This window comes from Oncorhynchus keta, chromosome 26 (assembly GCF_023373465.1).
Source record: "Oncorhynchus keta strain PuntledgeMale-10-30-2019 chromosome 26, Oket_V2, whole genome shotgun sequence".
Lineage (NCBI taxonomy): Eukaryota > Metazoa > Chordata > Actinopteri > Salmoniformes > Salmonidae > Oncorhynchus > Oncorhynchus keta.
Window position 1 is genome coordinate 41,340,845 of NC_068446.1, and position 17,135 is coordinate 41,357,979.

Genomic DNA, 17,135 nt, shown 5'->3' on the forward strand with positions numbered 1-17,135 from the left:
CACACACACACACACACACACACACACACACACACACACACACACACACACACACACACACACACCTATGTAGTGTCCCTCACCGTCTCTGTCGGAGGCGTTGGCTGATGGGACGCTGTCGTCCAGGTCTGGTATGTTCAGCAGCGTAGCTCTCTCGTCTCTCTGCACCACCATCTTCAGCTTGCCCTTTGACCTCTCAATCAGCTTCTTAGCGTCTATCAACGACAGGTTTTCTGTCACTGTGCCGTTGATCTGAGAGGAAACAAGCAATTAGTTACAAATGTTAAGAAATAACCTAAATTAACACAGCTTGGAGGAAACAACCAATTAGCTTGTCTGAGTGCAGGAGACTGTGGGGAAAAACATGTATTTAGCCTTCTTTCTTCTTCTTTCTCTCCCTCTATCCTTCCCTCCTTTCCCCTCTCTCTCGCTCCTTTCACCTTCAGGACAACGTCCTGTATATTTCCGGCCTGGGCCGCCACCCCTCTCACAGGTCCCTCCCCTCCTCATTACCATCTCTCTACCTCTACCGCTCTCTCTATACCGCCCTCTCTCTACCGCTCTCTCTCTACGGCGCTCTCTCTCTCTCTCTCTCTCTACCGCTCTCTCTCTCTACCTCTCTCCCTACCGCTCTCTCTCTCTACCTCTCTCTCTACCTCTCTCTCTACCTCTCTCTCTACCTCTCTCTACCTCTCTCTCTACCTCTCTCTCTACCTCTACCGCTCTCTCTCTCTACCTCTACCGCTACTCTCTCTCTACCTCTACCGCTCTCTCTCTCTACCTCTACCGCTCTCTCTCTCTACCTCTACCGCTCTCTCTCTCTACCTCTACCGCTCTCTCTCTCTACCTCTACCGCTCTCTCTCTACCTCTACCGCTCTCTCTCTCTCTACCTCTACCGCTCTCTACCTCTCTCTCTACCTCTCTCTCTCTCTCTCTCTCTCTCTCTCTCTCTACCGCTCTCTCTCTCTCTCTACCGCTCTCTCTCTCTCTCTACCTCTACCGCTCTCTCTCTCTCTCTACCTCTACCGCTCTCTCTACCTCTACCGCTCTCTCTACCTCTACCGCTCTCTCTACCTCTACCGCTCTCTCTACCTCTACCGCTCTCTCTCTACCTCTACCGCTCTCTCTCTACCTCTACCGCTCTCTCTCTACCTCTACCGCTCTCTCTCTACCTCTACCGCTCTCTCTCTACCTCTACCGCTCTCTCTCTACCTCTACCGCTCTCTCTCTACCTCTACCGCTCTCTCTCTACCTCTCTCTCTCTCTACCTCTCTCTCTCTACCGCTCTCTCTCTCCCTCTCTCTCTCTACCTCTTTCTCTCTACCGCTCTCTCGCTCTCTCTCTCTACCGCTCTCTCTACCGCTCTCGCTCTCTCTCTACCGCTCTCGCTCTCTCTCTACCGCTCTCGCTCTCTCTCTACCGCTCTCTACCGCTCTCTACCTCTCTCTCTACCGCTCTCTCTCTCTCTCTACCTCTACCGCTCTCTCTACCTCTACCGCTCTCTCTACCTCTACCGCTCTCTCTCTACCTCTACCGCTCTCTCTCTACCTCTACCGCTCTCTCTCTACCTCTACCGCTCTCTCTCTACCTCTCTCGCTCTCTCTCTACCTCTCTCTCTCTACCTCTCTCTCTCTACCTCTCTCTCTCTACCGCTCTCTCTCTCTCTCTCTCTACCGCTCTCTCTACCGCTCTCTCGCTCTCTCTCTACCGCTCTCGCTCTCTCTCTACCGCTCTCGCTCTCTCTCTACCGCTCTCTACCGCTCTCTACCTCTCTCTCTACCGCTCTCTACCTCTCTCTACCTCTCTCTCTACCGCTCTCTACCTCTCTCTACCTCTCTCTCTTAGTTAAAGAACCACTTCAGGCTTCTCACCTTCAGTACAACGTCTCCCTCCTGTATGTTTCCGTCCCTGGCCGCCAGGCTCTCGGGTGAGATGTCCTTCACGAAGATGTGGCTGGCCAGGCGAAGGCCATATTCTGCTTACGGAGTGAACGAACAGCAACAAAGAGAGTGTTAGCATAGGAGAGCATAATATGATATAGCATGTTAGCACAGTATGACTAACACGTTAGCATAGTATGTTAGCAGTACAGCATGCTATATATAGCATGTTAGCATAGCTTAGCATGTTGACAAATATAATGGAATATGGCAAAATAAAAACGTTTATTTCCCCCAAAACAAACTATTGCTGAGTGTCGCGTGTTATAAACGTGTAGAACAGTGGTTATTCTACAACAAAAAACTGCTATTTTGAAACAGAGCCCATCTGCCCAATATTGAAAGTTGTTTTGGCTCTGTACTCCAGCTCTTTGGATTTGAAACTACACAATGACTATGGGAGTTTAAAATGCAGACTGTCAGCTTTAAATTTGAGGGTATTGTCATCTATATTTGACGAACCGTTTAGAAATGACAAAACCTCTTGTACATTATCCTCCCATTTTAAGGGACTTCAAAGTATTGGGACAAATGTACTTATACTTATACAGTATGTGTACTTATACTTTTACAGTATGTGTACTTATACTTATACAGTATGTGTACTTATACTTATACAGTATGTGTATTAAAGCACTAATAAGTGAAGTATTTGGTCCCATATTGATAGAACACAATGACCACATCAAACCTGTGACTCTGTAAATCGGTTGGATGCATTTGCTGTTTGTTTATAATAATAATAATATATGCCATTTAGCAGACGCTTTTATCCAAAGCGACTTACAGTCATGTGTGCATACATTCTACGTATGGGTGGTCCCGGGATTGAACCCACTACCCTGGCGTTACAAGCGCCATGCTCTACCAACTGAGCTACAGAAGGACCACCAGATTTTGTGCCCAATAGAAAAATAGTAAATATCATATAAAAATAGTAAATATCATATATCATATATCATATATTGTATCATTCTGGAGTCAATTTTATTGTAAATAAGAATACAATACGTTTCTAAATACGTCTACATTAATGAGGATGCTACCATGATTACGGATAATACTGAATTGTGAATAATGAGGAGTCAGAAAGTTAGATGCACAAATATCATGCACCCCCAAAACTGCTAATCTCCCCTGTTATTGTAATGGTGAGATGTTAGCATGTCTTTGTGGTATGATATAAAATGCTAACCGCCCCTGTTATTGTAATGGTGAGATGTTAGCATGTCTTTGTGGTATGATATAAAATGCTAACCTCCCCTGTTATTGTAATGTTGAGAGGTTAGCATGTCTTTAGGGTTTGATATAAAATGCTAACCTCCCCTGTTATTGTAATGGTGAGAGGTTAGCATGTCTTTGTGGTATGATATAAAATGCTAACCTCCCCTGTTATTGTAATGGTGAGAGGTTAGCATGTCTTTGTGGTATGATATAAAATGCTAACCTCCCCTGTTATTGTAATGTTGAGAGGTTAGCATGTCTTTAGGGTTTGATATAAAATGCTAACCTCCCCTGTTATTGTAATGGTGAGAGTTTAGCATGTCTTCAGGGTTTGATATAAAATGCTAACCTCCGATGTTATTGTAATGGTGAGAGGTTAACATGTCTTTAGGGTTTGATATAAAATGCTAATCTCCAATGTTATTGTAATGGTGAGAGGTTAACATGTCTTTAGGGTTTGATATAAAATGCTAACCTCCCCTGTTATTGTAATGGTGAGAGGTTAGCATGTCTTTAGGGTTTGATATAAAATGCTAACCTCCGATGTCATTGTAATGGTGAGAGGTTAACATGTCTTTAGGGTTTGATATAAAATGTTAATGTGTTTGGGCGGGAAGATGAATAGAGAGAGTGAAAGAACAATTATCCAAGACATTTTTATTATAATTGTATAATTTGATTTAGTTACTCGCCTATTCGATCGTGTTTTGCATGTTGATTTTGTGTATCCCCACCGAATGTGTTCATGACACGCAGGTTGGGATACCAAGGCCAACTGTGAACCAAGTCTATTTATTTGGGAACAGGTCAAAACACATTTAGCTAGCTAATTTGTCATGGGAGATGAACATGGGTTGTTATTTTGCCAGAGGTGCATTATGGTCCATTTTTTTTGCTGGATCTTCGTGGAGTTTTGACACATTTTGGGTCGCAAGGAATCGTGTGTTCTCTACTGCAGCAACTGATCTATGGATGAATGGGGAAACCTGGTTGGTTTTTTGTTTGGTTTTCTTTGACTGTTCTCCCCTTGTTTCTTCTTCTTCTTCTTCTGTGGATTTTATATGGCAGTTGGCAACCAAGTTTAAGGTGTATTACCGCCACCAACTGGACTGGAGTGTGGACCTCGTTCATCTTTCAATCACCCAGGTGGGTAATAACGCTTGTAAAAACGCAGACGCTCTCAAGCAGTTTGGATGGGATGATTGAATAACGTGTGTGTGTACATTTATTTTGTAAAGCTCGCGCATTCCTACGTGGGCGGTCTGGAATTCATCGCTATATTTATGTGTATGTATATATATATCTTTAATATGCTATTGGAATTGCTTAAATATTTCCTGTATATACTATGCTTACTTAATTACTTTATTGTGTATTTCATATTTCCTATTCTTATTTCTCTTTTTTTTTATAGTAATACATTGTTATTGAATTGTTAGGTTTTGAGTTAAGACAAACTGTACTTGTGCATGTGACATAAGACTTGAAACCCCGACAACACACATATCCCAACTAACCCTAACCCATATCCCAACTAACCCTAACCCTAACACATATCCCAACTAACCTTAACCCTAACACATATCCCAACTAACCCTAACCCCGACTAGACAAAACACATCCCAACTAACCCTAACCCCGACAACACATATCCCAACTAACCCTAACCCTGACAACACATATCCCAACTAACCCTGACAAAACACATCCCAACTAACCCTAACCCCGACTAGACAACACATATCCCAACTAACCCTAAAACCGACAACACATATCCCAACTAACCCTAACCCCGACAACATATCCCAACTAACCCTAACAACACATATCCCAACTAACCCTAACCCCGACTAGACAACACATATCCCAACTAACCCTAACCCCGACAACACATATCCCAACTAACCCTAACCCAACTAACACATATCCCCGACAAACACATATCCCAACTAACCCTAACCCATATCCCACAACACATATCCCAACTAACCCTAAACCCTAACCCCGACATATCCCAACTAACCCTAACACATATCCCAACTAACCCTAACCCCCCTAACACATATCCCAACTAACCCTAACCCACATATCTAACAACCATATCCCACCCCGACCCTAGACAACACATATCCCAACTAACCCTAACCAACTAACCATAACACATATCCCAACTAACCCTAACCCCGACAACATATCCCAACTAACCCTAACTAGACAACACATATCCCAACTAACCCTGACAACACATATCCCAACTAACCCTAACCCCGACAACACATATCCCAACTAACCCTAACAACACATATCCCAACTAACCCTAACCCCGACTAGACAACACATATCCCAACTAACCCTAACCCCGACAACACATATCCCAACTAACCCTAACCCCGACAACACATATCCCAACTAACCCTAACAACACATATCCCAACTAACCCTAACAACACATATCCCAACTAACCCTAACAACACATATCCCAACTAACCCTAACAACACATATCCCAACTAACCCTAACAACACATATCCCAACTAACCCTAACAACACATATCCCAACTAACCCTAACAACATATCCCAACTAACCCTAACAACACATATTCCAACTAACCCTAACAACACATATTCCAACTAACCCTAACAACACATATCCCAACTAACCCTAACACCACATATCCCAACTAACCCTAACCCCGACAACACATATCCCAACTAACCCTAACAACACATATCCCAACTAACCCTAACAACACATATCCCAACTAACCCTAAACCCACATATCCCAACTAACCCTAACCCCGACAACACATATCCCAACTAACCCTAACACCGACAACACATATCCCAACTAACCCTAACCCCACATATCCCAACTAACCCTAACACCGACAACACATATCCCAACTAACCCCGACAACACATATCCCAAATAACCCTAACAACACATATCCCAACTAACCCTAAACCCACATATCCCAACTAACCCTAACACCGACAACACATATCCCAACTAACCCTAACCCCGACTAGACAACATATCCCAACTAACCCTAACAACACATATCCCAACTTTGTGATGCTCACCTTCATTTTTTCGGGACTTTACGAGGGTGACTTTGGCGGGCCGCGGGGGCTGGTTGAGCGAGCGCCGGTCGGCGCGCGGGGAGAGACTCCTCTCCCGTGAGCCACTGCGTTCCCGCTCTCTGTCCTTGTCCCGCCTTCCAGCGCTCCTCCCGCTGCGCCGGGCCGAGGCCCCACCCACAGCGCTGTAGGCGCTGGGGCCACTGCGTGCGGAGCGCGTCTCGTATATCTCCTCGTCGTAGCTATCTTCCTCATCCTCCTCCTCATCATCATGCTCCGACATGGTCGCCCTCTCCCCCAGACGACTCATGGGTACATGCACCTTCCGCTTCCGTCTGATCGTCTGAAGAGGAAGAAGACAACTTTAGCACGATGTCACTAGATTACCCCCCCCCCATTTCTTTCCCCCCATGTAATCTCTAACTCCCTCCCTCCCTCTCTCTCATGACAAGACATTAGCCCCATAGAGACTAAATCTAATACATAATAACAGTTGTAATTTATTCTGTGGTAAGCGCCATATCACTACATTATACCCGAAACTTCCAGTTCTCCCTCTGGGGCATTCCATGCCCATTGGCGGTGCTAAGATATGACCCCCAGGTTTTAGCAGATGACAGGTTTGTCCCAGGCGTGCTGTGCTCCAGGTATTAAATATAAAAGGAACTGCCCAATTCAGACGTTCATACATTAGTAAAAGCTGGATTCTATCAGTGGACCGGTGTTATAAAGCCAGACTCAGTCAGTTGTGTCATTTTGTTAACGTTTTACACCTTGTTTTGTTTGGGGCGACAAAACAAAACCCAGGCAAAACAAACCCGGGCAAGACCGAGTGCAAACAAACCTGGCAAGACCCAATGTAAACAAACCCGGCAGTATAGAGCACTGACTCTATACTGCCAAACAAAACCTGCACTGACTCTATACTGCCAAACAAAACCTGCACTGACTCTATACTGCCAAACAAAACCTGCACTGACTCTATACTGCCAAAACAAAACCTGCACTGACTCTATACTGCCAAAACCTGCACTGACTCTATACTGCCAAACAAAACCTGCACTGACTCTATAAAAACCTGCCAAACAAAACCTGCACTGACTCTATACTGCCAAATAAAACCTGCACTGACTCTATAATGCCAAACAAAACCTGCACTGACTCTATACTGCCAAATCAAAACCTGCACTGACTCTATACTGCCAAACAAAACCTGCACTGACTCTATACTGCCAAACAAAACCTGCACTGACTCTATACTGCCAAACAAAACCTGCACTGACTCTATACTGCCAAACAAAACCTGCACTGACTCTATACTGCCAAAACAAAACCTGCACTGACTCTATACTGCCAAAACAAAACCTGCACTGACTCTATACTGCCAAACAAAACCTGCACTGACTCTATACTGCCAAACAAAACCTGCACTGACTCTATACTGCCAAAACAAAACCTGCACTGACTCTATACTGCCAAAACAAAACCTGCACTGACTCTATACTGCCAAAACAAAACCTGCACTGACTCTAAACTGCCAAACAAAACCTGCACTGACTCTATACTGCCAAACAAAACCTGCACTGACTCTATACTGCCAAACAAAACCTGCACTGACTCTATACTGCCAAACAAAACCTGCACTGACTCTATACTGCCAAACAAAACCTGCACTGACTCTATACTGCCAAATAAAACCTGTAAGTGCAGGTTTTAGTTGGCAGTATAGCAGGGCTACAGCACCGGTAGCAATGCGTGTGTGGATCTATCGGCTGTTTGCTAGCTAGCTTGCTGACTAGCGTTGCTTACCAGCAGTGGACAGCTAGCTGGCTCTCGTGATTATCAGACCTTGGCACGGTCCAGAGAAGCATGTGGGTACTATCACTAGAATAGCCGTGAGTGACGAGTCTTAGCAAGTTGAAAATAATAAAAATCCCTTGCTGAATGAAAAATCACCGCACAATTCCCATTTCATTCCAAAACTTTGTAGCATTCCCAGCCATTGTTTTCAAATCTGCACTGCTATAGCACAGACGGACAGGCAGACAGCCAGGAGCCAATATATGAATCACAAGGATTTGTCAGCTAAATTACACTTTTATTCCATATTACTCAACTCAAATGTTTGAGTCTTGTTTAAAATGAGAGAGATATAGATCGGCCTATTTGTATTGATGATGTGTTGCTGTTGTCGTGGATGGATCAGAGGAAAAGATTAGGTCGAGAACCGGAGCTATAAGCTACGCATCATAATTACCTGGAGAATTCCGACATACAATTTGTAAACAAACCTGCTGTACTCGTAACACATAAAAACTTAATTCGTATCACTTTAAAGTGACACAAATGGCAAATGAAGCTTTCATTTATCCATTTCGAGCTATATTAAAACAAACAAAAAAAAAAGTTTTTTTTTTTGACTTACTGAGTCTGGCTTTAACATAGGACTTTTAAATGTTTGGGTTCCTCAAAAAGATACTCACAATTTTAGCATTCTTTCCACTTTTCCGTAGTTGCTGGACTGCGTATGCATGTTCCACGTTGTCCATGGAGACGGCGTTGACCATCGTGACTCTGTCATTCTCCCTGGAAGGAAAGGAGGAGAGAGTGACTTGTAAAACAATGTAAACAAATGTCTTTGTAAACAACCAAATGAAAAAAATATATAAATTTATTTAATTTATTTAATTTAATTTTGCACCATCCATAGCACCTTCTATGAATTTGAGAGAGGTTATATTTTCTCCAAGCCACATCCCTCAGCTTAATATGAAACCATGAGAGCCCATGCGGTAACTCATCCCAAGAGAGGAGAGGAGGATCTTACTGCAGTAGGCCCTCGGCTGGACCTCCCTTCAGGACGTCTGAGATAACGATGGAGGTCTCACCACTCTGAAAATGAGGGTTATCCCGACCTCCCGAGATGGCTATCCCAAAGCCAAACCCTGGTGCCTGCACAGAGATGGAAAATGACATGTTCACTGCCTACCCTGGTGCCTGGTGATACAGAGACCCAGAGAGAGAGAGACTCAGGAGACTCACGTGTGACGTCAGAACACAATAGTATTCACCACAAAGGAGAGAGAGAGAGAGAGAGAGAGAGAGAGAGAGAGAGAGAGAGAGAGAGAGAGAGAGAGAGAGAGAGAGAGAGAGAGAGAGAGAGAGAGAGAGAGAAAGACAGAGAGAGAGAGAAAGAGAGAGAGAGAGAGACAGAGAAAGACAGAGAGAGAGAGAAAGAGAGAGCGAGAGAGAAAGAGAGAGAGAGCGAGAGAGAGAGAGAGAGAAAGAGAGACAGAGAGAAAGAGACAGAGAGAGCGAGAGAGAGAGAGCGAGAGAGAGAAAGAGTGAGAGAGAGAAAGAGTGAGAGAGAAAGAGTGAGAGAGAGAAAGAGAGACAGAGAGAGAGAAGCACATTAGAACACAACAACTGTATTCATCACAACCACTGAGAAATATCACAGACCTCTCCAGTCCCAACAATTCCACTACTACGTCACCTTCTAAACAAAGCACTGTATTGGTTTGACAGGGGAGAGTAGTAGTAAACAGCTCGCAAGTTATCTACTATTTAACAAGTGAGCCGTTTCTGCTGATAATTAAAGTCAAGACGATAACCTCATAACCATAGCTACCTTGCAACCGTTTATCCTCTTCAAAACAGTGACCGAGTTATTTACAGTTTCTACATTAGGTGAAGGTGAAATGGACAGACAAGGAAATAGGAGGAGTGTAGGAGGGGGGGGGAGGGGGGTGAGGGGACATGACAGACAGTGATTTGTATTGACAATCTATGCTTGTTGTGTTCATATGCCCGACCCTTGGCCTGTATGGAAGGTCAAGTTGTGACCTTGTGCTCTACAGCCTGGTGGAAGAATCAAGAACACTTTTTTAAAAAAGGGCAAAAACGGACCGTGTCGACGAGTGGTTAAAAGCAGCGTCCTATCACCTGTGACCACAGAACATCGGCCATTTTCTATTCGTCTCAAGACGATTTTACACGTTGAATCGTAACGTCGACAGCAGGTATTTTACTGAGCACGGCCAACGTTCATTAAGGTGCGGCTTGTCCTTGTACACAGAGCCGAATCCTGAATGCTTGCTTCTTATTGGACAAGTCCTGGTAGTCCCTCCCCGCTTCAGTCAGTTTTATTCCATTTGGTGCCTAATGAACAAGGTCCTGTTATTGTGTGTTCAGTGAGCATACTGTACGTGTACGGCTTGCAGCATGCTGACTAGTGGAGGCAGGAGGAAAAGAAGATGGAGGGAGCAGGGAAGAAGGACAAAATGGAGGGAGGCTAGGGCACAGAGAGAGGGGTTTCAACCATCCCACAGAGAGAGGGGTTTCAACCATCCCACAGAGAGAGGGGTTTCAACCATCTTACAGAGAGAGGGGTTTCAACCATCTTACAGAGAGAGACAGAGGGGTTTCAACCATCCTACAGAGAGGGGGTTTCCCACAGAGAGAGGGGTTTCCATCCCACAGAGAGACAGGGGGTTTCAACCATCCCACAGAGATAGGGGTTTCAACCATCCTACAGAGACAGACAGAGGGGTTTCAACCATCCCACAGAGACAGAGAGAGGGGTTTCAACCATCCCACAGAGAGAGGGGTTTCAACCATCCTACAGAGAGAGGGGTTTCAACCATCCCACAGAGAGAGGGGGTTTCAACCATCCTACAGAGACAGACAGAGGGGTTTCAACCATCCCACAGAGAGAGGGGTTTCAACCATCCTACAGAGACAGACAGAGGGGTTTCAACCATCCCACAGAGAGAGGGGTTTCAACCATCCTACAGAGATAGAGGTTTCAACCATCCTACAGAGATAGGAGTTTCAACCATCCCACAGAGAGAGGGGTTTCAACCATCCTACAGAGATAGGAGTTTCAACCATCCCACAGAGAGAGGGGTTTCAACCATCCCACAGAGAGAGGGGTTTCAACCATCCTACAGAGAGGGGTTTCAACCATCCTACAGAGAGGGGGTTTCAACCATCAACCATCCCATCCCACAGAGAGGGGTTTCAACCATCCCACAGAGAGAGGGGTTTCAACCATCCCACAGAGAGAGGGGTTTCAACCATCCTACAGAGAGGGGTTTCAACCATCCCATCAGGGGTTTCAACCATCCCATCCCACAGAGAGGGTTTCAACCATCCCACAGAGGGGGTTTCAACCATCCCACAGAGAGAGGGGTTTCAACCATCCCATCCCACAGAGATAGGGGTTTCAACCATCCCACAGAGAGAGGGGTTTCAACCATCCTACAGAGAGAGGGGTTTCAACCATCCCACAGAGAGAGGGGTTTCAACCATCCTACAGAGAGAGGGGTTTCAACCATCCTACAGAGAGAGGGGTTTCAACCATCCCACAGAGAGTTTCAACCATCCCACAGGGGGGGTTTCAACCATCCCACAGAGAGAGGGGTTTCAACCATCCCACAGAGAGAGAGGGGGGTTTCAACCATCCAGAGAGACAGAGAGGGGTTTCAACCATCCCACAGGGGGTTTCAACCATCCCACAGAGAGAGGGGTTTCAACCATCCCACAGAGAGGGGTTTCAGGGGTTTCAACCATCCCACAGAGAGAGGGGTTTCAACCATCCCACAGAGAGAGGGGTTTCAACCATCCCACAGAGAGAACCATCCCACAGAGAGGGGTTTCAACCATCCTACAGAGAGAGGGGTTTCAACCATCCCACAGAGAGAGGGGTTTCAACCATCCTACAGAGAGAGGGGTTTCAACCATCCTACAGAGAGAGGGGTTTCAACCATCCCACAGAGAGAGGGGTTTCAACCATCCTACAGAGAGAGGGGTTTCAACCATCCCACAGAGAGAGGGGTTTCAACCATCCTACAGAGAGAGGGGTTTCAACCATCCCACAGAGAGAGGGGTTTCAACCATCCTACAGAGAGAGGGGTTTCAACCATCCTACAGAGGGGTTTCAACCATCCCACAGAGAGAGGGGTTTCAACCATCCCACAGAGATAGGGGTTTCAACCATCCCACAGAGAGAGGGGTTTCAACCATCCTACAGAGAGAGGGGGGTTTCAACCATCCCACAGAGAGAGGGGTTTCAACCATCCCACAGAGAGAGGGGTTTCAACCATCCCACAGAGAGAGGGGTTTCAACCATCCCACAGAGAGAGGGGTTTCAACCATCCCACAGAGATAGGGGTTTCAACCATCCCACAGAGAGAGGGGTTTCAACCATCCCACAGAGATAGGGGTTTCAACCATCTCACAGAGATAGGGGTTTCAACCATCCCACAGAGAGAGGGGTTTCAACCATCTCACAGAGATAGGGGTTTCAACCATCCCACAGAGATAGGGGTTTCAACCATCCCACAGAATGTCTCTTGCTCAGTTGCGACAAGCAATGGTGATATAAAAGGCAAATGCCGACAAGAATGTTGAAAAGATGTGACAGACAAAGCGAGAGAGAGACAAGGAGAGAGAGAGAGAGAGATATAGGGGTTTCAACCATCCCACAGAGAGGGGTTTTTCAGAGAGACAAGGAGAGAGACAAGGAGAGAGAGAGAGATCCTACAAGGAGAGAGACAAGGAGAGAGAGAGAGACAAGGAGAGAGAGAGAGAGAGACAAGGAGAGAGACAAGGAGAGAGAGAGAGAGACAAGGAGAGAGAGAGAGAGAGAGACAAGAGACAAGACAAGAGAGAGAGAGAGAGAGAGAGAGAAGACAAGAGAGAGACAAGGAGAGAGAGAGAGAGAGACACAAGGAGAGAGAGAGAGAGAGAGAGAGAGAGAGACACAAGGAGAGAGAGAGAGATAGACAAGGTGAGAGAGAGAGACACAAGGTGAGAGAGACCAGGAGGGGAGAGAGAGATAATGAGAGAGACAAGGAGAGAGACAAGGAGAGAGAGACCAGGAGGAAGGGGAGAGAGAGAGAAGGAGAGAGAGAGACAAGGAGAGAGACCAGGAGGAAGGGGAGAGAGAGAGAAGGAGAGAGAGAGACGAGGAGAGAGAGACCAGGAGGAAGGGGAGAGAGAGAGAAGGAGAGAGAGACAAGGAGAGAGAGACCATGAGAGAGAGAGATAAGGAGAGAGAGACCATGAGAGAGAGAGACAACGAGAGAGACACCAGGAGGAGGGAGAGAGAGAGAAGGAGAGAGAGAGACAAGGAGAGAGAGAGACAAGGAGAGAGAGACCAGGAGGAAGGGGAGAGAGAGAGACAAGGAGAGAGAGACCAGGAGGGGGAGAGATAGATAAGGGAAGATAGAGAGACAAGGAGAGGTAGAGGTATCCTATGCACTACTCACCCTGTGTAGAGTTACTGTGTGCTGTTCCCATATGACGGTCTCCTCCATAGCTGCACTCTGTAGAAATAAATCCTTATTTTCATCATCATCATCACTCCAATTAGTGTCAGTAGCCCCCAGGCTTTAGATGTACTCATTTAGCAAAATACATTTTCAAGCCTCAATATCTAAAAATACATTTCAAACCCCCCAAAAAAAAATCAACACCACACAATTGTGCCAGTATTTTAGACGTGCCTATCACGGATCGGCCCGTGACGAATTAGCGGTTTTCCTTGTATCAGGGGTTCATACACATTTTGACAGATGGAATTCTCCATGATTTTTAACCACATTTCCATGACCAACAATTGGCGGCATCTCTATGGTACAGTCTCTCTCTAAATATATATATATATAGAGATATATAGAGATATCTCTATATATATAGAGATATATATATAGAGATATCTATATGAATATATATATATCTATATATATATATATATATCTATATATATATATATATATATATATATACATATACATACATATACATATATATATACATACACATACAGTTGAAGTCAGAAGTTGACATACACTTAGGTTGGAGTCATTAAAACTCGTTTTTCAACTCCTCCACAAATTTCTTGTTAACAAACAAATAGTTTTAGCAAGTCGGTTAGGACATCTACTGAGTAATTTTTCCAACAATTGTTTACAGACAGATTATTTCACTTATAATTCACTGTATCACAATTCCAGTGGGTCAGAAGTTTACATACACTAAGTTGACTGTGCCTTTAAACAGCTTGGAAAATTCCTGAAAATTATGTCATGGCTTTAGAAGCTTCTGATAGGCTAATTGACATAATTTGAGTCAATTGGAGATGTACCTGTGGATGTATTTCAAGGCCTACCTTCAAACTCAGTGCCTCTTTGCTTGACATCATGGGAAAATCAAAAGAAATCAGACAAGACCTCCGAAAAATAATTGTAGACCTCCAGAAGTCTGGTTCATTCTTGGGAGCAATTTCCAAACGCCTGAAGGTACCACGTTCATCTGTACAAATAATCGTACACAAGTATAAACACCATGGGACCACGCAGCCGTCATACCGCTCAGGAAGGAGACGCCTTCTGTCCATAGAGATGAACGTACTTTGGTGCGAAAAGTGGAAATCAATCCCAGAACAACAGCAAAGGACCCTGTGAAGATGCTGGAGGAAACAAGTACAAATGTATCTATATCCACAGTAAAACGAGTCCTATATCGACATAACCTGAAAGGCCTCTCAGCAAGGAAGAAACTACTACTCCAAAACCGCCATAAAAAAGCCAGACTACGGTTTGCAACTGCACATGGGGACAAAGATCGTACTTTTTGGAGAAATGTCCTCTGGTCTGATGAAACAAAAATAGGACTGTTTGGACATAATGACCATTGTTATGTTTGGAGGGAAAAGGGTGATGCTTGCAAGCCGAAGAACACCATCCCAACCATGAAGCACGGGGGTGGCAGCATCATGTTGTAGGGGTGCTTTGCTGCAGGAGGGACTGGTACATTTCACAAAATAGATGGCATCACGAGGATGGAAAATTATGTGGATATATTGAAGCAACATCTCAAGACATCAGTCAGGAAGTAAAAGCTTGGTCGCATATGGGTCTTCCAAATGGACAATGACCCCAAGCATACTTCCAAAGTTGTGGAAAAATGGCTTAAGGACAACCAAGTCAAGGTATTGGAGTGGCCATCACAAAGCCCTGACCTCAATCCCATAGAACAATTGTGGGCAGAACTGAAAAATGGGAGGCCTACAAACCTGACTCAGTTACACCAGCTCTGTAGGGAGGAATGGGCCAATTTATTGTGGGAAGCTTGTGGAAGGCTACCCGAAACATTTGACCCAAGTTGAACAATTTAAAGGCAATGCTACCAAATACTAATTGAGTGTATGTAAACTTCTGACCCACTGGGAATGTGATGAAAGAAATAAAAGCTGAAATAAATCATTCTCTCTACTATTATTCTGACCTTTCACATTCTTAAAATAAAGTGGTGATCCTAGCTGACTTAAAACAATACTTTTTCACGAGGATTAAATGTCAGGAATTGTGAAAAAACTGAGTTTCAATGTATTTGGCCACGGTGTATGTAAACTTCCGACTTTAACTGTATATATATATATATATATATAATACCAGTAAAATACCAGTCATAAATTTGGACACACCTACTCATTCAAGGGTTTTTCATAATTTTTTACTATGTTCTACATTGTAGAATAATCTTGAAGACATCAAAATGATGAAATAACAGATATCGAATCATGTAGTAATGATGTAGACTTCCGACTTCAACTTGTACGTATAAAAAAAAGTAAGCGTAATGTGGTAGACGCTGGGAGGCTTCTTTCAGATCCCATTAACCATCTCCTGTCGTTGAGCAAGGCACTTAACTCCCCCACAAAGTAGAACACCTTTTAGGCACCTGTATAAAACATGTGGTCAAGAGAGCTGCTGGGTGTGCAGGCTTTTGATCAAGCCCTGCTCAAAACACATCAGAGCCAGTTTATCAAGGTCCGGTTGAGCAGCTCATTCCTAAAATGTGGTTTGTTAGAGGGGGCCTGGACTAAAATCATGTACAGTCATTATCTCTCCTGGAGGATGGTCGACCGCCCATTATTTCTCCCGGAGGATGGTCGACCGCCCATTATTTCTCCTGGAGGATGGACGACCGCCCATTATCTCTCCCGGAGGATGGTCGACCGCCCATTATTTCTCCCGGAGGATAGACGACCGCCCATTATCTCTCCTGTAGGATGGACGACTGCCCATTATCTCTCCTGTAGGATGGACGACTGCCCATTATCTCTCCCGGAGGATGGACGACCGCCCATTATTTCTCCCGGAGGATGGACGACCGCCCATTATCTCTCCCGGAGGATGGACGACCACCCATTATCTCTCCTGGAGGATGGACGCCGCCCATTATCTCTCCCGGAGGATGGACGCCGCCCATTATCTCTCCCGGAGGATGGACGACCGCCCATTACCTCTCCCGGAGGATGGACGACCGCCCTTTACCTCTCCCCGGAGGATGGACGACCGCCCATTATCTCTCCCCGAGGATGGACGACCGCCCATTATCTCTCCCGGGAGGATGGAGTCCTCCAGATCAGAGGCAGTAGGGATGACCAGGGATGTTCTCTGTTTAGTGAGTCCTCCAGATCAGAGGCAGTAAGGATGACCAGGGATGTTCTCTGTTTAGTGATTCCGCCAGATCAGAGGCAGTAGAGATGACCAGGGATGTTCTCTTGATAAGTGTGTGAATTTGACCATTTTCCTGTCCTGCTAAGCACTGTAGTACTTGTGTCAGAGAAAATGTAGTGAAGTAGTCAAAAATATAAATAGTAAAGTACAGATACCCCAAAAAACGACTAAAGTAGTACTTTAAAGTATTTTTAATTAAGTACTTTACACCACTGCTAAAAAGGACCCTAGTTCAGCCGCCTACGCTAGATACTGCTGCAGATACTGCTTCATTGTGTCAAGGAGAGGGGGAAGAAGGGAGAGGGGGACAGGAGAGGAAAGAAGGGCGAGGGGGGACAGGGGTAAGAAGGGAGAG

General features: G+C 45.1%; 1 protein-coding gene across 9 annotated transcripts in view; it reads right to left on the reverse strand.

Moving 5' to 3' along the window:
* The window catches only part of LOC118358799 (tight junction protein ZO-1-like), a 201,221-nt gene that overhangs the window by 76,714 nt on the left and 107,372 nt on the right, over positions 1–17,135 (reverse strand). For 6 of the 9 annotated variants that reach the window (XM_052480873.1, XM_052480872.1, XM_052480871.1 and 3 more), the window contains 6 exons: positions 13,523–13,579; positions 9,076–9,200; positions 8,732–8,834; positions 6,252–6,591; positions 1,873–1,979; positions 84–252 (listed from right to left, as the gene is read on the reverse strand). In XM_052480873.1, coding sequence (XP_052336833.1) covers positions 84–252; positions 1,873–1,979; positions 6,252–6,591; positions 8,732–8,834; positions 9,076–9,200; positions 13,523–13,579 — 901 coding nt within the window. The remainder of the gene's footprint in view (positions 1–83; positions 253–1,872; positions 1,980–6,251; positions 6,592–8,731; positions 8,835–9,075; positions 9,201–13,522; positions 13,580–17,135) is intronic. The other 3 variants (XM_052480874.1, XM_052480878.1, XM_052480870.1) reach the window with 1 other exon arrangement.